The sequence below is a fragment of the Elephas maximus genome, chromosome 14 (genome assembly GCF_024166365.1).
Source record: "Elephas maximus indicus isolate mEleMax1 chromosome 14, mEleMax1 primary haplotype, whole genome shotgun sequence".
NCBI classification, from domain to species: domain Eukaryota; kingdom Metazoa; phylum Chordata; class Mammalia; order Proboscidea; family Elephantidae; genus Elephas; species Elephas maximus.
Window position 1 is genome coordinate 89,778,976 of NC_064832.1, and position 18,667 is coordinate 89,797,642.

The window sequence follows — 18,667 nt, forward strand, 5'->3', positions numbered from 1 at the left end:
CTTTTGATAACTTTTGTTTTGTTTGAAAAGAGAAATCCACACACAAAGAGGAAGGACAATCCAAAAAAATAAATAAATAAAACTTACGTTTTCTTCCCAATCAACTAGTGCCCAACCAGGATATCTACAGAAAGCTAGCCCCTTCCCTCAAATGGGTCACAGCATTCAGTGACGACATTCTTGTACTGTTACACATGCCCCACACACACACCTCACCAGGAGCTTCCTGCTAGTGATACCATGGTCATTTTCACCTACTGCACAGAGCTAGGAAACCCTGGTGGCGTAGTGGTTAAGAGCTATGGCTGCTAACCAAAAGGTCAGCAGTTCAAATCCACCAGGCACTCCTTGGAAGCCCTATGGGGCACTTCTGCTCTGTCCTACAGAGTCACTATGAGTCGGAATTGACTCGACGGCAATGGATTTGGTTTTTTATACAGAGGCAAGGGAAAACTATTTGGTTGAATTATAAATAAGATGACCATATCTCAAGACTGCAAAAGAGCACTGCGACTTTTCCAGCATTCCCAACGATTCATCCCAAGAAGCATTAAGAGATTATGGATTAACTCCCTAATACAGTGGATCATAAACTATTCAGAGTTGACTGAGATGAAAATATGGAGGTTAACACGCAGACATAAGAATGTCAGACTGCACACATGGGCAGCCCCAGCCCAGGTGTGGCCGAGAGCAGCCCAGAGCAGCAGACTGCAAACCTGGGGTTATCCACCAGAAGCCCAGCAGTAACCCCTGCAATCCCACACTTTCCTACACCTGACAACTGTCTCTGGGAGTCACTGTCACTTGCTACCAAGTTCTCCACCTGAACCTAACAGGGGCCTGGTTTGAGAGATGTCACCCATCAGAGGTCCAGAAAGAACACTGGTAATACAACAAACCCAGCCAAAAAGAGTGCAAGGTGAAGGCAGCTCACTACCACCTAATCATCTGAATTTTTCCACTGAGCATTTAACAATTCAGTCATGCAAACATGTTTGTTGAGTAATGCTGGTTCATGCCTTCCCACTGGCCTGTCCATCCCTAATCTTAACCCTCAATTAGTAAGGCATAAAACAACGGGGAAAACACTCATCAACCAACTTGGAGTTAACCAAATTAAAACTTTCTGGATCGCAGGAAGAAGCTCAGAAACTGTTCAAACCCTCCATCTTTTACATCAGTCTATCACCTGGGGAGATTCTTCCCACAAACCAGTTGAGAATATAGTCTTCTGTCTTTCACAAGAAGTCCTCTCAACTCTGAAATCACAAGGGATTTTCTAAGACTCCAATATGATACCACCGTCAGAAGTGTTTGAAGGCAAATATTTCTCAATACTTTGAGAGTATGTGGTATTCCTCCTCTCCTTAAAGCACCTGACATTAGGCTTTACCCCTAACTTCTTCCAGTAACCTGTTACACAGCTAGAGGCTAAAATTTTCCCACTAGGCATGCTGCATCCCCCAGGTTCTCCCAAGAACTTGAGAAGTCTCTTGCCCAGCTCCATCATCCCCATTTTATGAGAAGGAAAGAAAAGAAATGGAACAAGTTGTCAGAAAAAGTTTCAATGAAAAAATATGAGAAGAGTTGGCTTGTTGAAAAAATGAACAGGCAGTTAATTTTGAGAAATATCAAAATAGATGACAAAGGTAGATTTGAGAAAGAGCCAGAGATGAGGAAAAATATTAAATCTGGGAAACAATAACCATCAAGATTCTACACAGACTTTAAAAATAAAACCATGGGTTCAACTAAACCTGTTGAATGAGTTCTGACTCCTAGCCACGCTATGTGTGTCCAAGGAGAACTGTGCTCCACAGGGTCTCCAATGGCTGTGATCTCTGGAAGCAGATCGTTAGGCCTTTCTTCCGAGACACCTCTAGGTGGATTTAAACTGCCAAGCTTTTGGTTAGTAGCCCAGTGGTTAGCTGTGCCATCCAGGGACTCCTAGACTTACCTTAAATCAATAAAGAGCAAACCCATTGCCTTCGAGTGGACTCTGGCTCATAGTGACCCTACAGGACAGAACAGAACTGCCCCATAGGGCTTCCAAGGAGCTGCTGGCGGATTCGAACTGTCAACCTTTTGGTTAGCAGCCAAACTCTTAACTGCTGCACCACCAGGGCTCCAGATAAACCTTAGGTCCTCTTTAATCAGTGTTCTTCAGTCCTGGTTGCACTTTAGAATCACCCAGGGAGGTTTAAGAGAATACTGATGCCCCGGTCCCATCTGGCAGAGGCTGATTTAGACTTAATCCATTAGGGAAGGGCTTGAAGGTCCCCTTGCCTATATGACTCTGAAGTGCAAGTACTAACCGTATGAAGCCATTTGCTATTCTCCTCTCCTTCACTATCAATGCATCTGAGTCTGGAAGGGCTCTATACGTGCTTTGAAGTACTTGAAAGTATCATAAAGGGTTTTAATCCAGATCACGTGCCACGTATCACATTTCTAAGAAAAGCCCTTAGGAACCCAAAGTCCTGAGGTTTCAATGATGAAACTAACACCCTTCAATCTGCACAGTAAAAAAAATTCAGTGTTCAGAAAAGACTGTATTTACAAAATGAAAAGATGAATTGTTTTAAAGTTCCCTCTAAAAGGAAAGAGAGAATAAAATGAAAAGGGCTGGGTAATCAGACTTCTATGAAATAACTTCTTTTGTAGATTTGACTTTGGAACCATGAAAATATTACAAGTAACTGTAAAACATAATTAAATTCCTAAAATTTAAGAATAAAACGAAGCACCAACCAAAAACCCAGTGCCATTGAGTCAATTCCGAAGCACACGTACCTAAAAATATATCCATTCAGTTGCTGGCATAACCACTGTCATCAATTGAACTGTGTCCCCCAAAAACGTGTATCAACTTGGCTCAGTCATGATTCCCAGTATTGTGTGGTTGTCCACCATTTTGTGATCTGATGTGATTTCCCTGTTTGTAAATCCTCATCTCTGCCTGTGGTTACTGAGGCAAGGTTGGGTTATGTTAAAGAGGATTAGGGTGGGATGTAAAGCCCTTACTCAGATCACAGCCCTGCTCCAAGGTAACGGGAGTTTCCCTGGGGTATGACCTGCATCACCTTTTATCTTACAAGAGCTATAAGGAGAGAGAAGCAAATAGAGAGATGGGAACCTCATTACCACCAAGCAAGAAGAGTCAGGAGTGGAGCATGTCCTTTGGACCCGGGGTGCCTGCACTGAGAAGCTCCTAAACCAAAGAAACATTGATGACAAAGGACCTTCCTTCAGCACCGATAGAGAGAGAAAGCCTTCCTCTAGAGCTGGAGCCCTGAATTTGGTCTTCTAGCCTCGTAGACTGTGAGAGAATAAATCTGTTTGTTAAAGCCATCCACTTGTGGTACTTCCGTTATGGCAGCACTAAATAACTAAGACAACCAAACAGAAAAGAACTATTGAAGGTGCTTTTAAAATATAGTAAGTCAACAACAAAATTGTGGGATATACCTACCGTAAGGACAATATGAACCGCAAAAAATTTTTTAACTGTTTTCAGAAATCATATTATAGGTGACAGTGTTGACAGTGTAGGCTAAAACAAATGTACAATTATGTTGACTTCCCTAAGAACTAGGATTCGGCATGGGAGAGGAAAAGATAATGAGAGAAAAACGACACAGATGGAAAAAATAACAAGATTAAGTAAAAACATTTTCAGGCTGGATCTGATTTGGAAATACTTGTATAAACTCATGGTAAGTTGATCTTAAAAAATATATATTTTCTAGCTTTGTCCAATTTTTAAAAAGCATTAAAAAATAATATTCATAACCCAGCAGCAATGAATACCTCTTTTGTCCAGACTTTAGTCTCTAAATACCCTTTCCCACCAAAAGGAGTCAGAGCTATTTAGAGAAATGGCTAGTTCCAGGGTTAGGACAAAACCTGTATGAGATGAGCCTGAAACCTCTTTTCACACCAGAAAACAAGGCAACTTTCAAAGATTGCTAGAGTAAGCAAACAAAAACTCAGGAGCCAACTTGAATAAACTCCCAGTGGCCAAAGATGGCTCAAGTTTGGCACAGAATATTAATCGTAATGGACTAAAACTTCAGAAATGTTTATATCTATGAGCTTATAAAGATACTGATAAAAACAAAAACCTCATTAGCCCTAGAGAAGAAAGCTCAATATTTTGAAAGTTTAAAATAAAAAAAGTGTAAAAATTAAGAATTTATCCTGTCTTTCCCAGATGAACTGTACCTCAGGACAAATACTTGATGGTGAGAAGGTTTCTCTTTCTGGAAATATCTCAGCTAATAAATGAAGAAAGAATTAGAATCTTGCCATTCTGCAACCCCCTAAAGAATGGATCTAAGCAGTGACCATGAAGAACTCCTAAATCACACCAAAAAAGGCAATCAGACGTTATGTACCTCCTTATGAAGGTACAAACCTGTACCTACAAAGTAATCCTGTCAAAGGGAGTTGGGGAGGCTCATACCTGCATCAGATCAAGTCTCTAGATCTAATTACCAATTTAAGGTGCCAGAGGACCATGTTAAATGACACAAAGCCCAAACCAAACCAAGCCATCAAGAAGATTCCGATTCATAGAGACCCTATAGGACAGAATAGAACTGCCCCATAGGACTTCTAAGCTGTTATCTTTACAGAAGCAGACTGTCCCATCTTTCTCACAAGGAACAGCTGGTATGTTTGAACCACTGAACTTCTAGGTAGTAGCCTAGAGCTTAATTCCACAACCGCACCACGAGGGCTCCCTTTAAGTGGTACAACCCACTGCGGTCATGTTGATCCCAACTCACAGCAACCCTATAGGGCAGAGGAGAACTGCCCTATAGGGTTTCCAAGGCTGTAATCTTTATAGAAGCAGACTACCATATATTTTTCCTGCAAAGCAGCTGGTGGATTGGAACCGCTGACCTTTCGGTTAACATCCAAGAGCTTTAAGCACACGAGGAGGGTATAATTAGCCAAATCCTGACTATGAAAATCTTTATAGGACAAACTACTTGGTTTCTTCATTAAAAAAAAAAAAAAAATACAGCGAGAAATAGAAAAGGAACCCATATAACCTATATTGAGGAAACGCACTTTATTTTGGTACCGATTCACACTGTATAAAAAAAAATTTTTAACACAATGTCAACAGCAGCTGGGTATCAATGACATTCAAGCATTAGTATTAACACTTTTGCATAATAATGGCATTATGGTTATACAGGAGAGGATGCCGTACCTTTTAAAGATACATACTAAGATATTTACAGATAAAATAATAAATGTAGGAACTGCTTCAAAATAATCTTGGGGAGACATGATCAGGGGTTCAGATGAAACAAGACTTGCCATGAGCTGATAATTATTGAAGCTGGGCTTGGGATACACAGAGATTTATTACTCTATTCTATTTTTGCATTTTGACACATTTTTAAAAATCTAAGAAAGAAAACACTGTATAAAGCTTGGTCTTCATGGAGCCCTGATGGCATAGTGGTTAAGAGCTCGGCTGGTTACCAAAATGTCAGCAGTTTGAATCCACCAGCTGCTCCTTGGAAACCCTATGGGGCAGTTCTACTCTGACCTACAGGGTAGCTATGAGTCGGAATCAACTAGATGGCAACGGATTTGGTTTTGGTTTTCACGTCAAGCAGCTGATGGGAGATACACAGGGCTGGAGTTTTAAGACCTCCTCTTGGCTCTCATCTCTCTAGGTGGGGGTGTGGAAGGAGAGAAAGCATTACAACACAACGCAAAGAGCAGTGACCTAGGAATTATGGTGCTTGGCACCAGAAACCACGTCTGCAGCTTGTGAGCCACTTCACATCCCTTCCTGCAACTCCACCTCCTTATCTGCCTTGTCTACTTCCTAGCAGTCCTGTGACAGCTCAAATACCTGAAAAACCACAGCTCATTACAGATGTATGCATAAGCTATGCTTGTTTTTATTATACAAAAGTCCTGGGAAGAGCCCTATTCCACACTTAACGGCAAAGAGGCTGGTTTTCACAAAAAATATCGTTGTTACTCACAGACAATCCTAGTAGAACAAGAACACTTGAGAAAAGTCATTCATAAAAGCCAAGTTTTCTATGTATGTTACAAATTTCACTCCTAAGCAGTACCTTTTTTTGTTTCCTTTTAACCCATTATGAATGAAATCTTTTTAAAATAAATAATGTACTACCTGACTCCTTAAAATGGATTTAAAACAATGTGCCTTTCTTTGTGATGCAAGGTCATCACTGGAAATATTACTAAACTAAATGAAGACTGAAGTTGTCAAGGATTTCATTTTACTTAGATCTACAAATCAACACCCATGGAAGCAGCAGTCAGGAAATCAAAGAACACACTGCATTGGACAAATCTGCTGCAAAAGACCTCTTGAAAGTGTTAAAAAGCAAAGATGTCACTTTGAGGACTAAGCTGTACCTGACCCAAGCCATGGTGTTTTCAATCACCTCACATGCATGCGAAAGCTGGACAATGAATAAGGAAGACCAAAGAAAAACTGATGTCTTTGAATTACAGTGTTGGCAAAGAATTTTGAATATAACTTGGGCTGCCAAAAGAATGAACAAATATGTCGGAAGAAGTACAGCCAGAATGCTCCTTAGAAGCAAGGATGGTGAGACTTCATCTCACATACTTTGGACATGTTATCAGGAGGGAACAGTCCCTGGTGAGGGATATCATGCTTGGTAAAATAGAGGGTCATCAAAAAAGAGGACGACCCACAGTGAAATGGACTGACACAGTGGCTGTAACAATGGGCTCAAAACACAGCAAGGATGGCGCAGGACTGGGCAGTGTTTTGTACACAGGGTCGCTATGAGTCTGAACCAACAGGATGGCACCTAACAAAAACACTGTTGGGTGCCAAAGAACCATTATGAGGTATAAAGCCCTCTGTCTGGAGGTCTCTCGTCTGCTCTTCACAACGCCCCTCCACCCCAACCCTGCTGAGTAGTCCTCAGCAGTCCTCACATGCCATTACCACCAGCAGCCACATCGCATCCTCCTGCTCATCCGCTCGGTTGAGCGAAGTGACGTGGGTACTTGGGAAAAAAAAGAGTTGGGGAATACAAAGGCCCAGTACAGCCTTCCGGAAATCAGCCCTGAGTGGAGGCACAAACTTTACTGTGGAACTCAGGGGATCTTTTGTTTGCTTACTTCCTGCCTGTCATGGATTGAATTGTGTCCCCCAAAAAATGTGTGTATCAATTTGGCTGGGCCATGATTCCCAGTATTGTATGGCTGTCCTACATTCTGTGATTGTAATTTTATGTTAAAGAGGATTAGGGTGGGATTGTAACACCGTTTCTAAGGGTTACATCCCTGATGCAATATAAAGGGAGTTTCCCTGGGGTGTGGCCTGCACCACCTTTCATCTTATAACAGATGAAAGGGAAGCAAGCAGAGAGTTGGGGGCCTCATACCACCAAGAAACCAGTGCCAGAAGCAGAGCACGTCTTTGGACCAGGATCCCAACGCCAAGATGCTCCTGGATGGGGGGAAGATTGATGAGAAGGCTGACGGAAAAAGCCTTCCCCTGGAGCTGACGCCCTGAATTTGGACTTCTAACCTACTTTATTGTGAGGAAATAAACTCTTTGTGAAAGCCATCCACCTGTGCTATTTCTGTTGTAGCAGCACTAGATAACTAAGACACTGCCCATCAGCTGAGTTCCAAAGCGAGGATTTACTCAACCATTCCCCTCAGTAGGCTTCCTACAGCCTCCAACTGGAGGAGAGCAATTCAAGCACAAGTGGACTCAGACAAGGCCAACAGCTGATGGCTCAGCTGGAAAGGGTCACGGGAATAGGGGGAACTGGAGAACCCTCTCCTTGGTGAGCAACAGGCCACCAGCATCCCCCTAACAGGCTGACAGCCTCATCTCTCAAAAAAAGGGTCCCAGGAAGACGTGGGGACACACCTCTGATGTTGTCTGGCCCTTTCAGGGGCTTCAGGAGCTCCTGCTTTTCACCTTGAGCTCTGGGCTGGTGGAGGCATGCTGCAGTCCCCATCACAGTCCTCAGGCGCCCACAGGTGGGCTGGGAACGCGCTGGAGGCTCGGTTCTCATTAGTGTTTGCCTGCAGGAGCACCGTGCTCACCATGATCCTAGTACTTGTTTCTCAGGGCATTAGAATCATTCTTCAGTTCTCATGGGACAGAGATTTTCACCACTTAGAAATCCCAACCTCAAAAGCCTCCCCCCAGACTCGTGTCCCTGCCTATTTCTGCCTATGCTGCCGTCAGTGCCGCAGAAGGCTGCTAGCTTTTGGTGAGGCAACCGTGTACTGCTTGAGAACCAGGGATAATTTCCGCAGGTATTCTCTGCACTTAACAGTTACCGGTTGTCATGGAGTCAGGTCCAACTCATGATGATCACCCCACATGGATCAGAACAGCACTGTGCTCCACAGGGTTTCCGACAGCTAATTTTTCAGACGTAGGTCACCAGGCCTTTCTCTGGAGGCACCTCTCGGTGGATTTGAACCACCACCCACTCGGTGAGTAGCCTAGCCATTTGCACCACCCAGGATCTTTTTCTCTGTACTTCACCCACCGCCAGCAGGTTGATTCCAACTCACAGGGACCCAATAAGGTTTCCAAGGCTGTAAATCTCTACAGAAGCGAGTTGCTGGTCAATCATTCTAAACACTGCACCACCAGGGCTCCTGTCCTCTACACTAAAAACCAAACCCATTACTGTCGAGTTGATTCTGACTCATAGCAACCCCGTAGGTCAGAGCAGAACCGTCTCATACGGTTTCTAAGGAGCAGCTGGTAGATTCGAACTGCTGACATTTTGATTACCACTGCGCCACCAGGGCTCCTTTCTCTACACAGAGAAATTTAAAAAAGGGCTAGAGGTCATAGTGCTTTTAAGAAAACACACAACCCAAAGTTAAGTTTAGATCTTCCACTACCTACAACGCAGAGCCTGACAAACGGCACAGATGTGAAATCATAAAATGGGAAGCCACTTCATAAAATCGGTCATTATTAAACTAACGTTCATCTCATCACTAAACTATTGCTCATTATTAAACTAACTCAGTAACTAGCAGTAATGATTTAAAAAACAAAACAGCACCTGAAAATGGTTTTTGAAATGTAACAGATCCTTGCTAGCTTCGAATCATTCCTAACTTCTCCAAAACAACAAAATTCACTAGGTGAGTCTAGGAAAATAAAACTACTTGTTTGTGTTGGATTTCAAGCTTCTTTTCACTGCCAGAAAAATAACCAAAGGCCTACCTCTAGGTGAGCTCTGTCAGCCCTTAGCTCCCTGAACTTCACCGCATTAGAACTGAACGTCCTGCCAGTTATTACATTAAAGACACATCGTTAAAATGGACATCCTACACTAGTCACATTGCCCACCTACGGAATAATCGCCCAGTGCCTAATTTTATACTGTAAACCATCAAGATGGCGGCCCGAACACGGCGCTAATAAGTAAGTACTAACAAGTCGGCACTCTCCTGCAAAAATGCCCACCTTGTGCGTCACATTAGATTTATCTGCTGCCTGGACAGTACGGTTTCACCCAGGCTGTGCCCCTTATACCCAATGCTTTGCAGGTACTCAGCTTATGGGAAAGTGTGTTCAGACACCAGAGCACAAGTGCCCCCACATTCTGGTGATTGATGTGGGGTTCTCATTCTTGCCAAGCAAATGAACACGCTCTCTAAGACTAAGGTCAAAGGCATCTACAGCGTAGAGACACCATCCCTCAGCAGGGAACCAGAGGCTCTCAGCAAGTAAAAGAATAGAGATCTTGGCCTCTGCTCTGAGCACTGGTACCAAGGCTTTCACCATCTAAGACCACTCCCCTCCTTCTGGTCTGCCTCAAATCAATTTCAAAGAGTATGAATCTTCAAGAACTTAGGCCACTAGAGCACCCACAACCTCATCCATTTCCGGGAAGGTAATAAATGGAAGACGGCCTTTCAAAGGGTTGCTGGTGAACCTGCATGCATCATGATGCCACTGCCGGACTCAATGTCCCGGCCGCTCTCCCAGCAATTCATCAGACTCTCCCACCCTAAGAGATATGGTAACCTCGACATGCTTTCTTGGTCTAATGTACAGTTCCTGATCTGACTCCCACAGCCATGCTACACTGCTCCAGGGAGCTACTTGTCTCTTACCTTATTATCTCTAAACCAAATTCAAGACATACATGCCTGAGACCCCAAAGACAAACGGTCTCAGGATGTGCTTTCATGACAACGAACAAGCATAGAAGTGGTTAAGCTCTTAAATCAGAGGGCCTGAGACTGAGGCTCTCCTCTGTCACTTACTGGTCTGTGGGACCCTGGGCACGTTATAGGCCTACTTGTTGCTCAGCATCATCTTCTTTAAAATGGGGATAATAGGAATACCTATCTCACTGAGTTAGGCACAGGAATAAAAGTAATGTTACATGTAAAGTGCTCACAGCAGTTCCTGGTAGATAATATTTTTCAAGTTCGTACTATTACTACTACTGGTTCTCCTATTACTGAGTATGAGCCACGGTATTTGCCAGGTGATCTATTCACCTCTTTTCTGCCATAACTACCCAATAACTAACCCCCCTAAAAGAGAAGCCAAGAGAAACTGCAGGGGAAGCGCTCTCTAGACAGTGTTGTTGCTGGGTGCCAACGAGTTGATTCCAACTCACAGCCACCCTATGTACAATGGAATCAAACACTGCCCCGTCCAGCGCCATATAGTAGACATTTGTTATTTTTGGTGACGGGAAAGTTAATGCCAAATGTGAAGTGTGCACAGCTTGACCAAGGCAGTGATGTCATTAAGAAGTAGGCTGAGACCAGAAGAACTAGATGGTGCCTGGCTACCACTACCGACCACTCTCATCTATGCCACAATGGATGGATCCTGGAAAAATATGTAAAGGAACTCAAATTCTTAACAAGTTCAGACTTACTGGACCGATAGAGACTAGAGGACCCTCCCAAGACTACTGCCCTGAGAAATCCTTTAAACTTTCAACCAAAACTACTCCCAGAGGTCACATTTCAGCTAAATAACAGATTGGCTCATAAAATAAAGACTATCAGTCATGAACACTGTGTTCCTCAAAAAAAAAAATCATCTACATGAGACCAAACGGTCAACACTTACTCTAAAGCGAAGATGAGAAGGTAAGGGGTGGGCAGGGAAACTAGATTACTGGAAATGAAACAACCAGAATGGAAATAATAAGAATGTTGACACACTGTGAAAATTTTAACCAAATCACTGGACAACCTGTACAGAAACTGTTAAATGGGATTCTAATTTGGTGTATAACTTTCACCAAAAACACAATAAAATATTATTAAAAATTAAAAAGCCAAAGGTCTACTAGTTGCACCCTTATTTAGCTCCACCCCAATCCCGGCCTTCCAGAACCCCAAGCAACAGGTAGTACTGAGGCTGGACTATGCTGAAATCAATGCTGCCTGCTTCTCAAGAGGAACCACAGTTTCTGTGGTTTCCACCTCTCTATCTACTTTTCCCAAAAGCTTCAATAGCCAAGACCTGCATCGAGCTGGGGTCTAATCACCATCTGGGACTCAGAACCTCCACCTCAAATAGCTACCAGCTCTTGACAGTGAGGAAAGCCCAGCAGCTCAGTTCAATCTCAGCCAGACGGGCCACCTTTTGAGATCATCTGTTTTCAATTTCTTAGGCCCCACTCCCCACCCGCCCTGGCAACAAAGACAAACGAAAGAACCAGGGGCAACAGAGGGAGATGACCCAACACTAAACCCTGAAGCCACTCATTCCTGCCTACACCTAACCAGAGACCTGGCATGAGCTGCCGGCACACACCAAGGTGCCACGCAGAACCTGACAAGCTCTGCTCTTGGAGGCTGGAGAGCCACATTTGGCCACGAAATCCTGGGTACACTGGCCACAATGATATCACCTTGCCACAGTGTTCATTTCAAAATGTGACTCCCTGTGACCGTGTAGAAACACCCTGAGGGGCTCCTGCATCCTCTCCCAGCCCCAAGTCAGTCCCACTGGTTTGTATCTCCAACCTGCCTTTTAAAAAGGCCACAGCAGTATCCAGGTGGTGGTAGTTGCCCTCACAAAGGTGACACTCCAACACAAATGCCCGTCTCCACCATCTGGCACATTGGCCAACACACCTGTGTCATTAATGAGAACTTCAATCTCCCAGGACTGTCCAGTTACCTGCTACCTGACAGAGCCTCCTGGTTTTCTCCAGTTTTGCAAGACAAAGTGTACCTACCTAACTACCCACTGACCACACTGTCCATCAGTACAAACAGAGCATTTTGAACAGGCCTATACCTCCCACATATAAAACGAGTCTGCCCACCTGACCCCAGCAAAATGCACTTATGACAACTCACTGCCCTTTTGCATCTTGCAGCAATTGTACCTTCTACTCCTACTACTCTCAGGCACTCACAGGGTCACTGATGTGGCACTAAGATACCACAAAGCCACCCAGAAGGATTTTCAGCATTCCCTTCAGCAGACCAAAGACTAAAACTGGTATGCTAATTGGCACTGTGCCCCCAGGAAGAACACTGTCTAGCTGGAGGACCATGACTGAAGCCCTTCAAGGTAATGAGGGTCACTGGCCTCATGGCTTTCTGCCTCCGGTTTTCCACTGCACATCCACTTTTACACTCTCTGCAATGCCAGGCTACCAAGAGCCCACCTTCCCACCAACAACCAAAGACAAGACACCAGAATGGGTGGTGCATGAAGTCCAAGATGGACTGGAATTCATGGGGAAGCCAGGAGCTCCTCCACAGAGGGGGGGTGTAGCTCCCAGTGCCAACCACTACAGGGTTCAGCCTGAGGAAGTGTGTGTTCTTGAGAGCTCCAGCCTCTGCACTACCACCGCCAGTGCAGGCACCATGCCCCAGGTTCTGTATCCCCGGGAGGGGAGAAGTGACAGTACCTTCCTGGGAGAGCATTTATCAGATCTGGCATGGTCAACTTAATACCTACATGTTGAACACCTGTAAAATGTCCTAGATTATTCTAGGCTCTGGTCCAAATTTACTTCCTCCAAACCACAGAGCATGCATTCATTCCTTGATGTTACAGATATTTTGGTCAAGGGTCACTCTTAGTATTTATAATATTTACTGAGCGCCAGCAATGCACCCCTAACGTGGTGTCAAGTTCCTTTTATGTTCAGTGCTACCCTTTCACAACACTGTATTTTAATTGGTTAAAAAAATAATTCCCTCTGAGCTGTGGTCATTAGACTCTTGTAAATATTTACCCATTCCAAAGTTAAATACAACTGCTGAACTCAATCATGCTTCCTGGACACATTTTATCCTAGAACCTTAAAATACTTTCAATCCCTAGCTGGCATCCTCTCTCACCGAAAGCCCCCAGCTACTTTAATACCAATTCTAGCTGGCACCTTTACTACGCGTGTAACTAAAAAACGATTCACCGTATGTAAAAGCTATTACCTCAATTAACGTAAAAATTCCCAAAACCAAGTAAGATTTCCAGTAACACTTTATGATTGCTTTTGTTAAAGAAGGCTTCTGTGCGTCTTTCTCAGCTCTTAAAACTTCTTTCTCCCAGTACCTACAATGAGAAACAAAGCACAGTGAAGAATGGCAAGCCCTGCCATGCGGTACAACAGAGGAGGTGGCAGAGTGAGAGACACACATTTATTACAGGCCACAGGCACATTGCGACTGTTCCATAAATGCACACGCATTGCTCGCAGGGCGCCTGAAAGATGTACCACGTAGAATCTGTAGCACCAGAAAAACTGGCCTTGAGGGGAGGTCTCCAGGCCCGGAAACAAGTCACTGCAAAGATCTGCGAGATTTACGGCACCAGCAAACCAAACCAAGCTCACTGCTGTCGAGTCGATTCCAACTCAGAGCGACCATATAGGACAGGGCAGAACCGCCCCATATGGTTTCCAAGGAGTGTATGGTGGATTCGAACTGCTGACATTTTGGTTTGCAGCGGTAGCACTTAACCGCTATGCCACCAAGGTTTCCTACAGCACCAGAGTATCCCCCAAAAGCAGACTGCAGTACAGACAGGCCAGACAGCTGCCTCCAGTGACACCATCTTCCTGGGTCAAATTCTCAGCGTGTGGGGCCTTGGCTGCTGGCTCTATAAAATTCAGGCTTGCCCCGGTCACCAAGGTAGGCTAAGCCTAGGGAAGGCCCAAGGGGAAGTGAATGTGGAATTCTAAAATGACTCTCCAGAAGGGCCCAAAGAGAGGTAGGAGACCCAGGAAGGCAAAACCCAACCCATGCCATTAGCTACACGCATGGAAATTCTCTTTTCCTCGCCCTTCTCTTTGCTACCTCTCGCTTACCCTTGCAGCTCTTCTCCCAGGTGCTTTGAGCGGTCTTCAGGAAGCACTGAGTACATATCATCTTCTTCTAATCTCCGTTTTTGACCAATTTTAAACAAGGGGTTTAGCCACCTGTTAAAAATTAAGAGAGAAGTGACTAATATCCAAAATTGCATACATTTTTGTCTACTTAGAACTCTACCTTCATGGGTTAAGAAAAGAAAAAAAATCTGTATTTTAAATACACAGGTAGTCCCCGACTTACGACAGGGTTCTATTTTGACAACTCTGTCTTAAGTCGATTCTGACATAAGTCGAACATCTCATTTTTTTATTATTATTATTATTATTGCCTTTTATTATCAGTATCTTTATAAATCCGATCTTTGTCTTTGGAGGTTGAAAACATTACATATAAACTGACAGATATATTTTAATACATTACTAATGATAAGATACACAAAAAGATGGTCACAAATGCAGATCGTTGTAAGTAGAATACATCTTAAGTCAGGGACTACCTGTACAGAGGTACAGAAGAAAGTCAGATACGTGCTTTCACACACAGGCACACACGCACGCGAGTACATTCTTTAGCTTTGTCCACTGAGGGCCCAGAAGCAGTGACACATCGGTAGCAGACGGCACTCCAAATTTTGGTGTCTTCGTACCATTCTCCCCTAAAAGGAACCAGGCCCCCTTGAAGAAGTGGCTGGCTCCAAGGCTGCGGCAGAGAAAGTACAAGACGGGCCTGGAACATCACCTTGCGCCACGACGTAAGCAAGCACTCAAAGAATCACAAAGATATAAATACTAATTAAGTCTGTAACGATAAATAATAATAATAAAATCGAAACAATCCATGGGGTTTCCAAGGAGCAGCTAGTGTATTTGAACTCTTAACCACCGTCCCACCAGGGCTCCAGAAGTTTCCTAAAGGCATTAAGGAGCCCTGGTGACGCAATGGTGAAGCATTTGGCTGATAACCAAAAGGTCGGGGGCTCTAAACCACCCAAGCAGCTCCATGGGAGAAAAGACCTGGCAATCTGCTCTGGTTGTTGTTAGGTGCCGTGGAGTCGGCTCCAGCTCATAGCGACCCTATGCACAACAGAATGAAACATTGCCCAGTCCTGAGCCATCCTTACAATCATTGTTATGCTTGAGCCCATTGTTGCAGCCACTGTGTCAATCCACCTCGTTGAGGGTCTTCCTCTTTTCTGCTGACCCTGTGCTCTGCCAAGCATGATGTCCTTCTCCAGGGACTGATCCCTCCTGACAACATGTCCAAAGTATGTAAGATGCAGTCTCACCATCCTTGCTTCTAAGGAGCATTCTGGTTGTACTTCTTCTAAGACAGATTTGTTGGTTCTTTTGGCAGTCCCTGGTATATTCAATATTTTTGCCAACACCACAATTTAAAGGCATCAACTCTTCTTCAGTCTTCCTTATTCACTGTCCAGCTTTCACATGCATATGATACAATTGAAAATACCATGGCTTGGGTCAGGCGCACCTTAGACTTCAGGGTGACATCTTTGCTCTTCAACACTTTGAAGAGGTCATTTGCAGCAGATTTGCCCAATGCAATGCGCCTTTTGACTTCTTGACGGCTGCTTCACAACTTCAATCTTTTTTCCGTTTATCATGATGTTGCTCATTGGTCCAGTTGTGAGGATTTTTGTTTACTTTATGTTGAGGTGTAATCCATACTGAAGGCTGTGGTCTTTGATCTTCATTAGTAAGTGCTTCAAGTCCTCTTGCCTTTCAGCAAGCAAGGTTGTGTCACCTGCATAATGCAGATTGTTAATGAGTCTTCCTCCAATCTTGATGCCCCACTCTTCTTCATATAGCCCAGCTTCTCATATTATTTGCTCAGCATACAGATTGAATAGGTATGGTGAAAGAATACAACCCTGACGCACACCTTTCTTGACTTTAAACCAATCAGTATCCCCCTGTTCTATCTGAACAACTGCCTCTTGATCTATGTAAAGGTTCCTCACAAGCACAATTAAGTGTTCTGGAATTCCCATTCTTCGCAGTGTTATCCATAGTTTGTTATGATCCACACAGTAGAATGCCTTTGCATAATCAATAAAACACAGGTAAACATCCTTCTGGCATTCTCTGCTTTCAGCCAGGATCCATCTGACATCAGCAGTGATATCCCTGGTTCCACGTCCTCTTCTGTGGTAAAGATTACAGCCTAGAAAACTATGGGGCAGTTCTACTCTGTCCTACCGGGTCGCTATGAGTCAGAATCAACTCGATGGCACACAACAACAAAAACAGCAATAAATGTACTAGTTCTTGGCCTGGAATCTGCAGATGGGTTTCAGAAAGAGGATGAAATGACACAATTGTGTGCACGTGTGCATCTTCCAGTCTTTGAGAAACAGCGTTGAGTGGGAAAAGGTTGCCGTAGCTCGCCACTAACTTACAGCTCCTCCTCTGTCAACTTCAGCAATTCAGCTCTAACCCCGAACTAGCATACCCCACGGAGCCAAAATGAAAACAAGCAAAGCCCTTCAAGTTCACAGGAGCCACCTCCTTATGAAGTCTCAAATGGCCTGGCTTCAGGAAGTCTAACCAGTCTGACACCCTCAGCTTCTTCCCCATTCTCTGCAGCCCTACACAGCCACACTCCAGGCCCTTAGCATCAACTCTCATGCAAGCACAGACATCACTGGAATCGATCTGGTGCCAGACTGGAACACCCACGTTACAGGTGAACCATCTGAAAAATGGTCGCCACCCCATCTTACTGGACGTGACCTGTGGCCAAGTCGAATTAAACACGGGGAACAAATATCACTTACCCATTTCCCTACCATCTTTCTACAGAAACACCAGTAAACCAGCTGCCATAGAGTCCGACTCTGACTCATGGCAACCCCATGTGTGTCAGAGTATAGCTGCTCCACTGGATTTTCAATGGCTGCTTTTTTGGAAGTAAATCATCAGGTCTTTTTCAGCAGCATCCCCTAACCTACACCTCCCCACCCCCCTCTCCCTAGGTCATGACAATCAAGAATGTCTCCAGACACTGACAAACATCTCCTAGGGGTAAATCCCCCATGAGCACCACTGCCCCGTCTTTTTGTCTTTCTGGAAGGTGGACTCAAACCTCCAACCTATCTATTAGCAGCCAAGCATGTTAATCATTTGCACCACCCAAAAAGCCAGGGTGATTTCCTAAAAATATAAGATCATAAGGTAAAATCACACCTAAATTCCTGCATGGGTATATGCTTGTCATCAAGTCGCTCCTGGCTCACCAACCTCATCTCCTGCCCTATACCCCTTGTTCAGTGTTCCAGCCACACTAGCCTGATATGGGTCCTGCAAACCAGCCAAGCTCCTATTTGCTGGCTCCGTATGCTAGAAACAAACCCTCTTCCTCATCTTCTCCCATGACTGGACCTTCTCTCCTCCAGATCTCAATCTGTCACCTTCACAGAAAGGCCTGACCACCTTGTCTTAAAAAATACAAGCATACCTGCATTCTCTACCTCACTTCCCCTTCTAACGTTCTCTACCCACTTGCTACAATCTGTTTGTTGGAGTAAAAAAATAATCGATTTATTTATTCTGCCTCTGATCCTTCTAGAACAGAAGCTCCATGAGAGCAGGGTCCATGGTCTTTCTGTGGTATTTACTGTCACAGACCCCATCTAGCACAGGTCCTGGCACAAAGTGACACTGAAAACTCTGTGGAATAAATGAATCAGTAGCTCTGCCCAGGCTGACAAGCAACAGCAGCAGAGAATATTCATAGTGCTGGTGCTCAGCCAAATCCAGTTGCTGTCCAAAGTCACAGAAGTTTCACAGACACATCCATACACCCTGACGGACCGAGTTACTAGGGCTGGGGACCAGGGTCTTGGGGAACATCTAGCTCAACTGGTGTAACAGTCTATAAAGACTATGCTCTACACAGTGGAGAGTAGTGACTGAGGCCTTAAAAGCCTGCGAGCAGCTATCTAAGACACATCTCCTGGTCCCATCCCAGCTGGAGCAAAGGAGAATGAAGACCAAAGACACAAAGAAATGATTAGTTGAAAGGACTATTGGACCACAGCTACCACAACCTCTGCCATACTGAACCCAGAACATCTAGATGGTACTGGGCTACCGCCACCAACTACTCTGACGCGATCTCAATAGAGGGTCCCAGAAAGAACAGGAGAAAAATGTAGAACAAAATTCAAATTCACACACACACACAAAAAAAACCCAGGCTTGCCGGTCTGACAGAGACTGGACAAACCCCAGAGTATGGTCCCTGGATGCACTTTTAACTCAGTACTGAAGTCACACCTGAAGTTCACCCTACAGCCAAAGATTAG

The 18,667-nt window shown here is 44.4% G+C and overlaps 1 protein-coding gene across 1 annotated transcript in view; it reads right to left on the reverse strand.

Moving 5' to 3' along the window:
- Nucleotides 1-18,667, reverse strand: part of ABCC4 (ATP binding cassette subfamily C member 4) — a 324,633-nt gene that overhangs the window by 251,202 nt on the left and 54,764 nt on the right. Inside the window, exons 2-3 of the mRNA XM_049853454.1 lie at nt 14,340-14,450; nt 13,465-13,585 (exon numbers count right to left, since the gene is read on the reverse strand). Coding sequence (XP_049709411.1) covers nt 13,465-13,585; nt 14,340-14,450 — 232 coding nt within the window. The remainder of the gene's footprint in view (nt 1-13,464; nt 13,586-14,339; nt 14,451-18,667) is intronic.